General features: G+C 43.8%; 1 protein-coding gene across 1 annotated transcript; it reads right to left on the bottom strand.

Moving 5' to 3' along the window:
* Positions 1 to 1,084: 1,084 nt before the first annotated feature.
* Positions 1,085 to 4,308, bottom strand: LOC101014883 (sal-like protein 3; the record flags this gene model as incomplete). The annotated part of the gene is given in 3 exon segments (XM_031658276.1): positions 1,085 to 3,388; positions 3,390 to 3,605; positions 3,607 to 4,308. Coding segments are annotated over 3 exon segments (1,080 nt in total), but the record flags the coding sequence as incomplete, so codon positions are not given.
* Between the last annotated feature and the right edge of the window lie 10,254 nt (positions 4,309 to 14,562).

Below are 14,562 nucleotides of genomic sequence, written 5' to 3'. Positions count from 1 at the left end.
TGATGTGGGAGCCTAGGCCCCTGGCTCACTAGGCCCCGCCCTGCTGGCAGCCCCGCCCCCACCTTTCATTCATTGCTGGCTGCTGGGAGCTTTCAGGTTGCTCCACTGTGAGGAAGTTCCTAGAGATCATCACTTTACAATGAATTACGCTAAAATTACTGTAACCAAATCTGCTTCATGCATTATCTGGCATCCAAAGAACGCCCTTTCCCCTGTGGCCTGTGAGGTTTTTAGAAACTAGAGAGACCCAGGTGCTTTCAGAAAAAGCATTGCCATGAACTAAGTCTACTCTGTGATGTCAACTTATATTTTCAATACATATATGGATTCAACACATATATATTCAATTTACATTTTTGGAAAATAACACACATATTCAACCAAAGAAGAGTAATAGGGGAAATTTCCTAAAATTTATGCACTAAGTATATCACATTTTTCTAATTATCACTTTGCTAGAGCAACTTAAAATCTACGGTTTCAGCAAACGAAGAGGTTTATATAAAAGAAAACCAGGCCAGACGCGGTGGCTCATGCCTGTAATCCCAGCACTTTGGGAGGCTGAGGAGGGTAGATCATGAGGTCAGGAGATCGAGACCATCCTGACTAACACGGTGAAACCCTGTCCCTACTAAAAATACAAAAAATTAGCTGGATGTGGTGGCACATGCCTGTAGTTCCAGCTACTCGGGAGCTGAGGCAGGAGAATCGCTTGAACCCAGGAAGTGGAGGTTGCAATGAGCCCGGACTGCACCACTGCACTCCAGCCTGGGCAACAGAGTGAGTTGCCATCTCAAAGAAAAGAAAAGAAAAGAAACGCACTACGTAATACAATCTTTTAAATTTCATTATCATTGCTAATTTTTTTTTTTTTTTTTTTTGACAGAGTCTCACTCTTGTTGCCCAGGCTGGAGTGCAATGGCACCATCTTGGCTCACCACAACCTCCACCTCCTGGGTTCAAATGATTCCCCTGCCTCAGCCTCCTGAGTAGCTGGGGTTACAGGCATGTGCCACCATGCCCAACTAATTTTGTATTTTTAGCACAGACAGGGTTTATCCATGTTTGTTAGGCTGCTCTCCAACTCCTGACCTCAGGTAATCCACCTGCTTCGGCCTCCCAAAGTGCTGGGATTAAAGGCGTGAGCCACCGTGCCTGGCCATTGCTCCTTTTAATTAGCAATTACTAAGTAAATGTACTGGGGACTGCTTTGTGACTATGGTAATTTATGTAATCTTTCTCATCCTTGGTTGTTCTAAAAATATGAATAACACAAATTTTATAAACTTTCTCAAAAAATTAAATGAGGGAAATAGAATACTCCTCCCTCCATATATTGAACACTTACAAAATTACAGGCATTGTGTCTAGATTTATACACATGTACCATATGTAAGCCTCATAACAACCCCATCTTTTGTAGGTGAGAAAACTGAGACTCAGAGAAGCTGAAAACACATTCACGATAGTATATTAATGAATGATGGAACTGGCATTCAATCCAGTTCTGTGCGACTCCAAAAGTGGTAGATCATCTTAACAAAGACCAAGTTATATTGGGCACATGTAGGTACTCAAAATATGTGGATTGCCTTTTTCTATCCCCTTATGTGTGAATTTCAGTGGCTTTCACAACCTCAGAACAACCCCACACACCCTCCCACGTTGCCTTTCAGTGGTTCCCTTCTTCTTGGGGATGATTAGGAATCTGCATATTTTGACTACTTCTTCAATCATCTCCTTATAAACATGTGTGGATAAAGTAATGAAATTTTCCAGGCCTTAGGTTACTAACTGAATTAATTGTCTAGCTTATTCATTGCAAATTTGTTTGTAATACAATTTATTACATGAAAAAAATCACAGGATCCACTGAATTTGTGCAGAAAGATCCCAAACTAAACTGCAGGAACATCTTACTGATTACACTGGAAGACCAGCCCAAACACACAAAGCAAGAGTCCCTCCAAAGGCCAGGTGTGGAGTGGTTCTTGCCTGAAATCCCAGCAATTGAAAGGCCAAAGTTGTGGATCGCTTAAGGCCAGGAGTTCGAGTCCAGGCTGGCCAACACAGTGACACCCTGTAGGGAAAAGTGAGGATTGTCTGGGCTCTTTGTGTTCCTGAGGCCACTTTCCAATCAACTTTTTTTTTTTTTTTTTTTTTTTTTACTTAAGAGGTTGCAGAATTCTCAAGAACAGTCAGATTCACTGTGGAAGGACCTGAGTCCCCTGTGTTCAGCCAGTTTAGACCATCTCCTTGTTCTTCTGGGTGACCTGGCCAATGGATACTGCCTGCTGTGCAGGCTGCTGCAGTGCTTTGTCCAGGCTGACAATGGGAGGACTATTTTGAGCTTTTTTGCATCCCAGGGTACCCAGAGGGGCAGTGCAGCAGCCAAAATTTCCTGGGATGTGGGAAAACCCTGTGTTCTGAATGATGGAAATCTCATTCTTTACAGCAAGCTCCTGCCAGCAAGCAGCATGCTGGTTCCAAATATTGGGGTCGCCATTCATTATTCCGGCTGTCAGATCCTTCTGGAATGTTTCAGAGAACTTCAGGCCATCACTCCCTAGCAGAGCCATGGACTGTTCCACTGAGGCAACTCGCCTTGGGGGAGGATGTGGGGGTCATTATTCCACATGTGAGTGCCAAGTGTAGCTGGAGGTTGCCCTTGCTGGTGCAGGCCCTGCTGCAAATGGCACCGCTGAATCGCTTCTCCCCAGTGTGGGTGCCCTCCTGGATCTGCAGGGCACCAGATCCAGACGGGTGAGGGGGCAGCACCGGCGCGAAGCCCGGGCCCACCCCTCTCTTAAGTCCAGCGGTGTCCTGGACTCCCCCCGCAGCAGCGGGTCCTGCCCGGCCTGATGGCCTTGCGGTGACCTTGAGTTCCATCTGTGATCATGGTGGGCGCGGCGCTGGAGACCCGGCTAGGGTCTGTGGAGGGCCCTCCTCTTCGCTGAGGAACTGCAAGCTGAAAGGGGACCGTCCCTGCCAACCGGCGGAGGTGGCTGGGACGGTGGTCAGGTCCCGGGCGCCTAGTGGCCAGCGGCGGGCGGGCAGGCTGTCCAGCCTGTGGGTCCTGAGCGCTATTCCCTGGGCTCCTCCAGGTTGCCCAGGCCGGGGACTTAAGGAACAAGCGCTTGCCCAGCACCAGGGCAGGTTCTGTGCCCAGGTCTTCCGCAGCGACAGGTTGGGCGCTGGCCCTTGCAGCGCTTCGCCAAGGAGACAGCTACAGCAGGCATTGGCTGTGGCGCGATGTCGAACAGCGGGCGAGGAAGACGTTGCCAGGAGGGCTGAGGCAGAAGAGGGCTTGGCAGGCTTGGCAAGCTTGGCGGCGAGCTCTAGAGGGACCCTGGCCCCAGCGCTGAGGCGCAGACGCCAAAGAGGCTGCAAAGAGGCGCGACCCGCGAGGTTGGAGGCAGGGGAGGGGGTCGGTTCCGCGCTGGAAGCAGCCAAGGCTAGGAGTGGGGAGGAGCCGCTAGGGAGTCGGGGGCGCTGGAGCAGGCGCAGGCTGGGACAGGAACCAGGAGCCCGAGCCTGCGGGATCCACAGGGCCCCCTGCGGAGAGCCGGAGCGCCGGGCGCGGGTTCATTGGGGGAAGCTGGCTCGGCCAGGGCGGACGTGCTCAGAGCTGAGGGAGGGCGGCAGCGACGGCGGTGCCTGAGGGCCCCGGGACTGCGGATCCGCTACACGAGCTGTCTCTGGGGACCCTGCCTGCGGGGGGCCAGGAGCCGCTCCAGGTTCCCGACACAGCCACCCTGCCGCCTGCCTGCAGGCGCCCTGGAGGAACCGGGCCGTCATCTGGTGCTCAGCGCGGTCTCCAGCTCCTGCTGTGCTGGGCACTGGGGCCGCCGCCCCGCGCAGGTCCCCTGAAGTCTCTGCTTCTACAGGCTCGGCATCCTTCTCTGTGGGCGTCACCTTGCCTTCCTGCGCGGGCTCCTCAGAGACCACTCTGTTGGCCTGGTCGCTAGGCAAGCTGGAAGGAGAAGGTTCCGGATTCCTTGGCGAGTGGAGCCCTAGGCTGTGTGCAGTGAGATCATCAGGGGCGGGGTGCCCAGGCTCTTCTGCTCTAAGAAGTCCAGGGGCTGGAGCTCCGCACAGTTTCTCGCTGTAGTTCTTCTCTGGCCGGCTGCTGCTCTCCACCTGCTGTCTGGGTCGTGGGGCTTCCCCCAGTGGCCTACTGGGGAGTCCCCTCAGGGGGCAACAGCTCCTCCTCCATCTTGAGGAGTGGGGCTTGGCCTGTTTGCACCCAGACAGGCTGTCATTGGTGCCTCTCAGCCATCTACACACACACACATATGCACACACAACAGCTCACCCTGTGACGTGCATGTGTCACACACACACACACACACACATGTTCAGACACAAGCTGGTTGTCTGAAAGATTAAATGGCTCAGAAAACTACCAAGAAAAAAACAGTAGCCAGGGGACATCTCTGAGTTAACAGAAGGGAAGATAAGAAATCAGGTTGCTAGAATTGTTTACATAATAAATATAAACCAAAAGATACATATTGTAATACATCCAATGTTACAGCAAAATTCTACCTTATGCTCCAGCATCCCTGCCTGCAGGCCATCATTCAGAGCATAGTGACTCTCCGTTTACACTGAATTCCAATGGTACTGGAAATTTCTCATTCACGGCAAATTGGAAGCAGCGATCACAAATCTCTATCTATATTAGTCACACTGTCAGGAGATTGACCTTCAGTAGAGACGGAACTATTTAATGTCAGAATATGGTATACTTCTGACATGATTTTAGTTTATAATGTTTAAGAAGCAAAGAAAAGCCAACAGTTACAATTCTTTAAATTTGATTACTTCAAAAAATACATTCATCCTAGAAAATTCCCTTGTATGAGTTTCCTCAAAATGCTGAATATGTGAGACATTGCTTCATTTAATTCTCCTTCTTTCTCTATGTAATATATTTTAGAATTCTACCTGTTAATTTATTACTGTTTTATGTTTTTCAAATTACAAAGAGCTATCTGTAACCAGTATTAAAGAGTATTCCCCAAAAGGCTACACAGCCATCACTAATCTTTTAAAGAGCAATGATTCACTAACATGGTATTTTGACATTCCTGTTGTTCTATGATAAATACCTTAAAGATACATTTCTGGGCATCTCATTATCATTATGGATAAATAGTTCCAATTTTTAGTTGAATTACTCCACCTCATCAAAAAGTGAAAGATAAATGAGGAAAACTATTTCATTTTAAGAAGCGTACTGTCAATAATATTAATAAGAAAAGGAGTCAACCAAAGGTTAAAGAGGTTACTTGTACGTTTAAAGAGTCATTTGTGCTTTATGCAAGTTTGTTCATACAGAAAAATCAGAACAATATTTGTTAGGGAAGACGATGATAATGCCAGTACTCATGATGACACACAGTGATGGTGAGAAGCAACTGAAACCAGAAGAAGACTGAAAAAAGGGTGAAGGGACACCATTCCTTAGTTTACACTTGGCAATAGAAGCTTATTAGCTGAGCATTTATCCTAAACTCATCATCCTGAGACTTTTGTTTCTATAAATCAAAATATAATATAATATATTGGTTCTGAACACCCATTAAAACAATCACACTAAATAATTAACATAATTTTTAAGAAAAATGGGATAAGTGAAAAATATGTGAAGGCAATTTAAAGAGAAATATGACAGTCTTATTAAATGGCATACTTATTTTATAAAGTGTTATAAAATATTCCTCTTAACTTGTAATGTTTCTATACACTTTTACTTGACATATTTTGTTAAGTCAACATGTGAATCACAAAAAACATAAAATCTCCTTTCTCTTAATGATTTTACATTGACATGATTTTATTATACTATAGGATGAATGTTTATGCCTTTCCCCCAAAAGGTTGAAACCTAACACCCAGTGTGATGGCATTTGGAGGTGGGTATTTGGTGGGTGATTAAGTAATGAAGGTGGAGTTATAACAGTTATCCAATGTTATATAACAAATTTCCCTAAAATTCAATAACTCAGTTGAATAATTTTATTATCTATCATGATTGCCATGGGTCAGAAATTTGAGATCAACTTGGCTGTAGAATTATGGCTTGAGATCTCTCATGAGTTTTAAATCGGGTATTACTCAAGGGTGATGTCATTGAAAGGCTTGACTGGGGTTGGAGGATCCCCTTGTAAGATGACTCAGTTACATGGCTATTGGCAGGAGGTCTGTGTTCCTTTCCACCTGGACCTCTTCACAGGTCTGCTTGAGTATCCTGCTTGAATTTCCCCCAGAGCTAGGGATCCAACACTTCTACTCAATTTTTTGAAATAGTTTTAGTAGGAATCTTACTAGATCTTCTTTATACACCTGGTAAAATTTGGTTGTGAATTCATGTGGTCCTGGGCTTTTTCTAGTTGGTAAGCTTTTTATTACTGATCAATATGAGAACTCATTGTAAGTCTGTGAAGGAATTCAATCTTTTCCTAGTTAAATCTTGGGAGGTTGTAGGTTTCCAGGAAACTTATCAAATTCTTCTATGTTTTCTAGTTTGTGTTTGCATAAAGGTTGTGTGTGTGTGTGTGTGTGTGTGTGTGTGTATGTTTTTTAAATCTCAGGATTTTTGTATTTCTGTGGGGTAGGTGGTAATGTCACCTTTGTCATTTCTTATCATGTTTATTTAGATCTTCTCTTTTGAATCTTGGATTTTTTCATTGGTCCAGCTGGCAGTCTATTAATCTTATTTATTCTTTCAAATTATTTCCCATTATTTTCAAAGATTTTCTAGATTTATTCCTTAATTTTATTCTTTACCCTAAAGTCAATCAGGAGCAGGTTCGTTTCCATGTAATGGTATGGTTGTTAGAGATTTTCTTAGTACTCATTTCTGTTTTTATTGCACTATGTTTTCAGAGTGTGTGTGGTAAACTTTTGGTTTTTAAAAATTTGCTAAGGATTGTTTTATGGCTGGATGTCTGTTTAATTTTTGATTATGTGCCATGTGAAGATGAGAAGAAGGTATATGCGGTTGTTTTGGGGTGGATAGTTCTCCAGGAGTCTATTAGGACCATTAGGTAAGTGTTAAGGTGCCAAATATCTTTGTTAGCTTTCTGCCTTGATGATCTAATATTGTCAATGGGGTATTGAAGTTTCCCACTATTTTTGTGTGATTATCTAAGTCTCTTTGTAAGGCTGTAAGATCTTGGTTTATGAATCTGGGTGCTCCTGTGTTGGGTTCATATATATTAAGGATAGGTTTTTTCCATTATGTAATGTCCTTCTTTGTCTTTTTTGTTCTTTGTTGGTTTGAAGTCTGTTTTGACTGACATTTGATTAGCAACCCACTTTATTAGCTTTCTGTTTGCTAGGTAGATTTTTTCTCCATCCCTTTATTTCAAGCCTATGAGTGTTATTGTATCTGAGATGGGTCTCTTGAAGATATAGTTGGATCTTGCTTCTTTCCCCAACTTGCTACTCTGCCTTTTAATTGGGGGACATTTAGTCTGTTTATATTCAAGTCTGTTTTGTGAGGTTGAAAGTAATACCCAGCATTCTCAAGTTTAACATGGGAGGATTCACTTAGCCATGAGTTTGCTTATGTTTACAATTCAACCATTTTTCATTTACAATCACTGTGTGCACAAATACAACTGTAAACGTAAGTTATTTATGTGGAAAATAACTCCTGTTAGCTGTGCAGTCTGAAGCCAGTTATTTAAGCTGCCATACTTGAATTTTGTCATTGGTAATTTAGGAGCACAGTACCTACCCCCACTGGCTGTTGAGAGATTAAATGAGATGTGTCTAAACTGCCCAGCAGATGGGGAGTCTCAAATGATAGCTCTAAGACAGTAAGAGGAAAGAGAGTGGGAGGGACCCCGGTTGTGGTCCCCTCACTCAGACGTGTGGGCAGGCTGCCTCCATGACTCCCTCTCCCTCTGTACATCCCTGGCTGCAATTGGTCCCCAGTTGGGTCCGTCTGCTTGTCCCCTGGGACCTGACTGCAGAGACTATTGTCCCTTGCCCCTTGTGAACTCTAGGAGTTTGGCAGATCTAATGAAGACCTGGTTTTCAGTTCTGCCAACTCTAAATCTTGATTTCCTTCCATGATGTAAACCTTGATTTCACAAGTTAAAACTCAGTCATCAAATCTGAAGCTGGGCTGTGACTGCCAGTCAGAGTTCTTAGAAGATTTCACAGCAACGTGAAAGCTCTTCCAACCTACCCCCGCTTCTTAAAGTGTCTGCTAGACACAGCGACTTCCTTTCAAAGTCCATGCCACATTCTGCTTTTCCCTGCACAGCCAGTCAGAAAAACCCAAATTAAAAGTCTCTCAGGAGAACGACAGTGTGGATAGATCGCTGTTTGGGGAACATGGTCAGTCTGCCCTATTCATAGAGTGGCGCATTCAGCATGTCAGACACGCCACGTGCTGCTGCGTTCACTTGATGATGATTACATGAGGAGCAGCATTCTGAAGGAAGGGTCTGCCCAGCCACCAGCAGCTGATTCATTATTTATATTCAATTAAAGGTCAGTGTTCAAATGGATGCTGGCATATTGGAAAAGTCATTATTCATGTACAGATCAGACTGAATATTTGTCATTTCTCTGGTGACTTCACATACTACCTGTGCCTTGACACTCAAATTGTATTAAGCAGAAGAGATGCTTTAACTCTTTTATTTAGTTTAATTGTTTATCTTATTCCACTTTTTCAGATTATCTGAACTCTTTTAAAATTAGCCCTTGCTTCTTCTTCATGTATTAAAATAGGAAAGGAGAGAAATTTCCTTTTAGAGCATATTGCATACTAAAGATGAATGCAAATGGTTCGACTATGATTCTTAATGACCCACTATTAACATAGTAGAAAACTCAGTACATTAATGCAATACCTCTTTTCACATCATTACTCCTAATGGAACTGTTACCAGGATAAGAGCTTGACCTGTAGCTATAGATTTAGGTAGCAAAAATGCATTCTGTCTCCCTGATAGCTCTATTCACATAGCATATTGACTGTTTGCAGATCAATGCAATGACAATGTTTTGGCCTTGTTCTTGAGGCCTCATCTGCTATCATAATGGAGAGAATAGGATTTCGTCTTCAGTAGGTAAATTCCAGTTAAAAGTCTCTTTTAAGTTTAGATGTAATTCATGAACTAGAATATCAATTATGTGTCCGGTGGAAATATTTATTTGTATAGGTATGTTTTGAAAAGCCTATTGCTGTACCTTCAAAGATCTTAAACACAGACCCAGGAGACAGTGATTTTCTTGGCTTCTTTCTAATGAAACCAAGTAAGTTTTCATTGAAACTAGAAAAAAATAAGCAGACACGGCTGCCTTTTTAGTGACTGAGAGAATATTTGAGCCCAAGGTTGGACTAGAAAGGTCTGATCTGAACCTCCTCACGATGTAGGAGCAGAGAGTCCACAATCTCCTTTGGCTTACCTTGAACTTGCTTACTCGCACACATGGGAATCATTCAGTGTAGTGTAGTCCAAATCCACTTCGTTAATTTGGAGCCATGACTTTCTAATGTGTGCTAATTTGGACACATGCATTTCACAACCCAAGAAAAGCAGGATTTCCATGGAAATTAACTGTATAAACAATGTTACAAGGGGGGATCTCAAGATGTTTACCTGCTAAGACAGTGGATTCAGCTATTTTGAAGTACACGTTTTTATTTACATAAATAGGGTGCTAAATGGAAATATTTTGTTCTGTTTATTAAAACAGTACTTCAAGAGCGTTTTGTAAATTATCTGATTAGTAAATGTTCTTGTGGACATTTGAGGACAATAAGACCTTGCTTCTTTAAATAGATGCTATTAATTAAAGACTTCCTTCTAATTCAGTTAGACCATTTTCCTCCAATTAGTCAAAATTTGTAAGCTAATGTATTTGCTTCCATTAGAAACAAAACTGGAAAATATGTTTGCTTATTTATCAAATGCTTGAATTCTTCTTTAGAAAAAGGCACTATAGTAGGTGTTTGAGGGAGACAAAAGAGATGAAGACCCTGAAGTTACTTAGAATCTAGTGGCAGAGATTTGAAAGCATGCACACCCCCAGGGATAGCCTTTCTTCGGCACCTCCCCACCTTGCTCTCCTGGTCCCCCCATATCATACATTGGCAGCCTCGTTGATTTTCTCCCCAGTCATTAATTCTGCCTTCTAAGCATCACTGCCCCTCTCTGCAGGTGGGGTTTCAATGGAACCTTTCCACTAAGACTCTTATCATAGCCCTACATCTTTCTCTCTCTCCCCAGTCACACTGTCATGCTGATCACTTCTCTGTCCACATGACAGATGGCCTAGCCTATGTAGTCGCTGGACCTCATCCACGGTGACATTCACCTCTGCTGCATTTCAGCCCTGCCCTGTTGGCCACACCTTAGCATCCTCACAGAGGCTGCTCCTCAGCTGCTGCTATATGCTCCGGTATCTCTGGGGACAGTTCTTCCAGCTCCATGACCCCTGCTTGCCAATCCATTGACATCTGCGTTCCCTGATCTCTATAGATATCTCCAAGCCCATGAGCCTTTTTCTGTCTTCACATCCTTCCGTCCTTCCTAGATTTGGGGGGTGAAGGAGATGGGAGGGAGTGGAGAAGTGAGTTCATTCATGCTAGGTCACACCTTCAGCATCTTCAAGGGATTATATCTTTGTTCTTCTGCCAAAACTGCCCAGCAAAATCCTGAGCTTAGACCAGCCCTGTCATCCATTGTCCTAAAGGAGCTGCAGGCGACCGAGGTGGAAAGCCTGTAGCCTGTCGCCACACTGCATAGCCCTACCCCATAGCTCGTCTGCAGCTTGGCAGCCGTATTAGTTGTCTGTGGTCCGCTTCCTCTCCGATTCTTCTGAGAAGATCCCTCACCTCCCCCCCACACCCTCCATCCTCCAGAGCCCCTCACCCCTGAACCCACTGAGGCCTCAGGAGTGTTTGCTCCAGCCTAGAACCACTTCTGAATCGACCATCTTCCCTTCCCGTGGGTTCAGAAAAGGACGTTTCCCTCCTTCTGTTAGAGGATGCCCCTCCATATCTACTCCAGATCCATCAGCCCCAGCCCCCCAGGGTGGTGCCTTTGACCGTCTCTTCTTTTTCTCTTTATCCTGTTCTCTTCTGCCACACCGCTGCTCCCTTAGCCTGCACCCCATGCCCAAGTCCCCATCCCTCGGCACTCCTGTCTCCCCTCTTCTTCTGCCCTCCCCTCTGGGTCCGGTGTCCTGAGAGTGGCCACCCTTCCTGGCATTTACTGACCTTCAGAGGGCACCAAGCCATCTCTCCAACCCTCCTACCCCTCTTCTGCCCTGCAGCCTGCTGGTCCCTCCTTTTTATTAGAACCACTCACTGGCCTTCCCACCACTCTCCCCGCCCCTCCTGCCTGGCCAGCCACGCTTGAGCCCTTTCATGCATTCTTCTGCCTCCACCTTCTCCTTGGCAGCGTAGCATGCTCCAGGGTTCCCAACCCAGCCTATGCCCTTTCCACTGTCTGTGTTCTCACTGGTGAGCATTCTCTCACTGTTTTGTTTTGTTGTTGCTGCTGTTGTTTTTTGAATCAGAGCCTTGCTCTGTTGCCCAGGCTGGAGTTCAGTGGTGCGATCTTGGCTGACTGCAACCTCCTTCTCTCAGGTTCAAATGATTCTTCTACCTCAACCTCCTGAGTAGCTGGGACTGCAGACTCATGCCAGCATGCCTGGGTAATGTTTTGTATTTTTGGCTGAGATGGGGTTTTATCATGTTGGCCTGGCTGGTATCAAACTCCTGACCTCAAGTGATCCACCCGCCTCAGCCTCCCAAAGTATTGGGATTACAGGTGTGAGCCACCATGCCAAACCTCCCTCAGTTTTAACCACCACATGTATGTCTGTGCCTCTTAAAGCAGTGTGTTCAGTTTGGCCCCTTCTCTGAACTGTAGATTTCTCTGTCCAAATACACTTGGCCTCCTTGTCTGCAGGTTCCGCATCCACAGATTCAACCAGCTGCAGATTGAAAATGTTCAGAAAAAAAAAATTCAATGCAACAATAAAAAATAATGCAAATAGGCTGGGCACCCCTCCACTGCTGTTGTATGCGCCAGAGTCTCAGGGCACAATTGTACAAGTTGCTTAAGGTCTCGCTTGATTGCCCAGGCTGGAGTGTAATGATGTGATCATAGCTCACTGCAGCCTCGAACTCCTAGGCTCAAGTGATCCTCCTGCCTCAGCCTCCTGAGTAGCTGGAACCACAGGCTTGTACCACCACTCCCGGATTTATCTATTTATTGATTGATTGATTGACTGGTTGATTGATTAGCTGAGACAGGGTCTCACTGTGTTGGCCAGGCTGGTCTCAAACTCCTGGCCTCAAGCAACCCTCACACCTTAACCTCCTAAAGTATTGAAATTACAGGTATGACCCACCATGCCTGGCCTATATCAGGGACTTGAAGATCTGCAGATTTTGGTATCCGCTGGGGGTCCTGTAACCAGGACTATATCTGCCATTTCCATATGGGTGCTCCACAAACACCCCAAACTCAGCATGCTCCAAACCAAGCCTGCGATGTTCTTTCAGCTCACACACCTTCCCTTTCTTCTCTTTTTATCATATCATGTGATTAAGCAAACAATGCCAGTTCTCTGAGAGGCCCTAGATGCTTCACTACTCAGACTTTCACAGTAGCTTCCTGAAGGGGAGCCCCCGCTTTACTCTGGGCTCCCTGAAATGTATCCGCCACACTACTGACATCGATCTCTTACTGCACAATTGGATTGTTTCCATGTGTTTGACAGTAGAGATCACATATAGCTGCTTTTCTTTCTCAAGTTATTTCCTTAAGATAAATTTCTAAGAGTAAGATTACCAGTCCAAAGGTATAACAGTTCTATGTCTCCCATTAAATATTACTCTTATTTCTCAAAAGAGTTTTGCCTGTTTGCACCAACAGTAATGTTTAAATGTGCCAATTTTATCAGTATCGAGTATTAGCTTTCTAAATTGTTTTTCTAATTTTAGTAGGTATAAAATGTGTTTTGCAGTTTTTTGGTTTACATATTAATTGGACATTTTTCCTAACATGTTTTATTAAGTATTTTTTGCCCATTTATCTATAGGGACTTTTGAAGTTACTCTTTTATTTGAATGAGCTCTTTATCTGACGGTAGATAGTGAACCTTTCTGGTCACATTTAGTACAACTAGCTTTTCTCATTCTGACAAAATGTCTCATTTTTCATTCAATAGAAATTTTACCTTTTTCTGTAGTTGAATCTGTCAATATTTTCTCTTGCCTTTTTGTTTTTTGAGAAAAACCTTTTAAAACATTGAAATTACCAGTATTTTAAATACCAAGGAGGCAACGTGATGTGATGGCTTACCAGATCTTGACCTTACAAAACACAAGTTGAAAAGATGACTTTAAAAGTGCTCAGGAGTGAGTGTGAGGCAGAAATGTCAACCCCAGCGCCGCGTGTGCAGCCACAGACTGTGCACAGCCTTCCCACAATCATTGTCCTGCATCCCTGTGTCCTGCCATGGGGTTCTCCTTAGTTCCCTTTGTGCTTGATCAGGGAGCTCACGCGATGTATATGGGGTTGACTTGAAGTAGAATTGGAACTTTCATCATGACAGCAACTGCATTATTATTTGAGTACTGATTGAGTTAGTAGAAATCACCATGAGAAATACCATCTTTTCACGTAATTTTGCATTCAATTTTGAATTGACAACAAAAAAAGTGAACTTTCTTAATACATTTGCTAAACCTTGTCATAAGGTCAGTAGACCCTTAGGAAACATTTTCTTCTCTGCTTATAGGACACATACACATGGATATGGAGCCAGTAGAAAGAGCAGCTTCCATACAAACTACTTAGCGATTATCGCCAGTTTCATTTTGAAGCACAACGCATTGGACCTAGCCAGACCTGCCAATCTCCATCTTTACCAAAGAAATATAATAGAGATAATGAACATATATCGTGTAGAACTGACATCATTTAGAAATATACTTTTTTTCTTTTTAGAATGTATTTCTGGTTCATATCTGCATATTTTACTTGTTAAGGTATTTAACAATATTTTACATTTTTTTCAGTCTTCACAGAAAGTACTGTAGAGCTAACCATGTGGATAAGCTTCGTGGCCCGAGAGATTGGGTACAGATTCTACAGGATCAAATTGAACTGGCCAGAAGGAGGTTTAAAAGAGGCTCAGATATGACTAAGGTGCACAAAAATAATTGGAGAAGCACTTAGGAATTCTTCGACTTTATAAAGTATAATTCTTGGCTCTAGGTTATTTCAGTGTCTTGTCTTTTGAAGGAAATACTGTGTATAATAGGCTGTGATTTGATCTCTTAAAGTCTTACTCAAATAAATTTTGAAACACCTTCGGACTAAATAGGAAAAATTATGTCAGGCCATTTGCTTTGAATAGTACAAGTGAAAAAGATTGCTAATCTCGTTTGTGGCCTGATGCTCTTGTATATGAAAACTGGATCTCTCTTTTATGGTTTGCTTCTGTTTGCCTATTGATTTTTATTTTTTGGATCTGCATGACTTTGTAAAGGTACAAGTTGCTTAAGGT

This window comes from Papio anubis, chromosome 18 (genome assembly GCF_008728515.1).
Source record: "Papio anubis isolate 15944 chromosome 18, Panubis1.0, whole genome shotgun sequence".
Lineage (NCBI taxonomy): Eukaryota > Metazoa > Chordata > Mammalia > Primates > Cercopithecidae > Papio > Papio anubis.
Note: the sequence above shows the minus strand (reverse complement) of the source record. Positions and strands in the feature narration are given on the sequence as shown.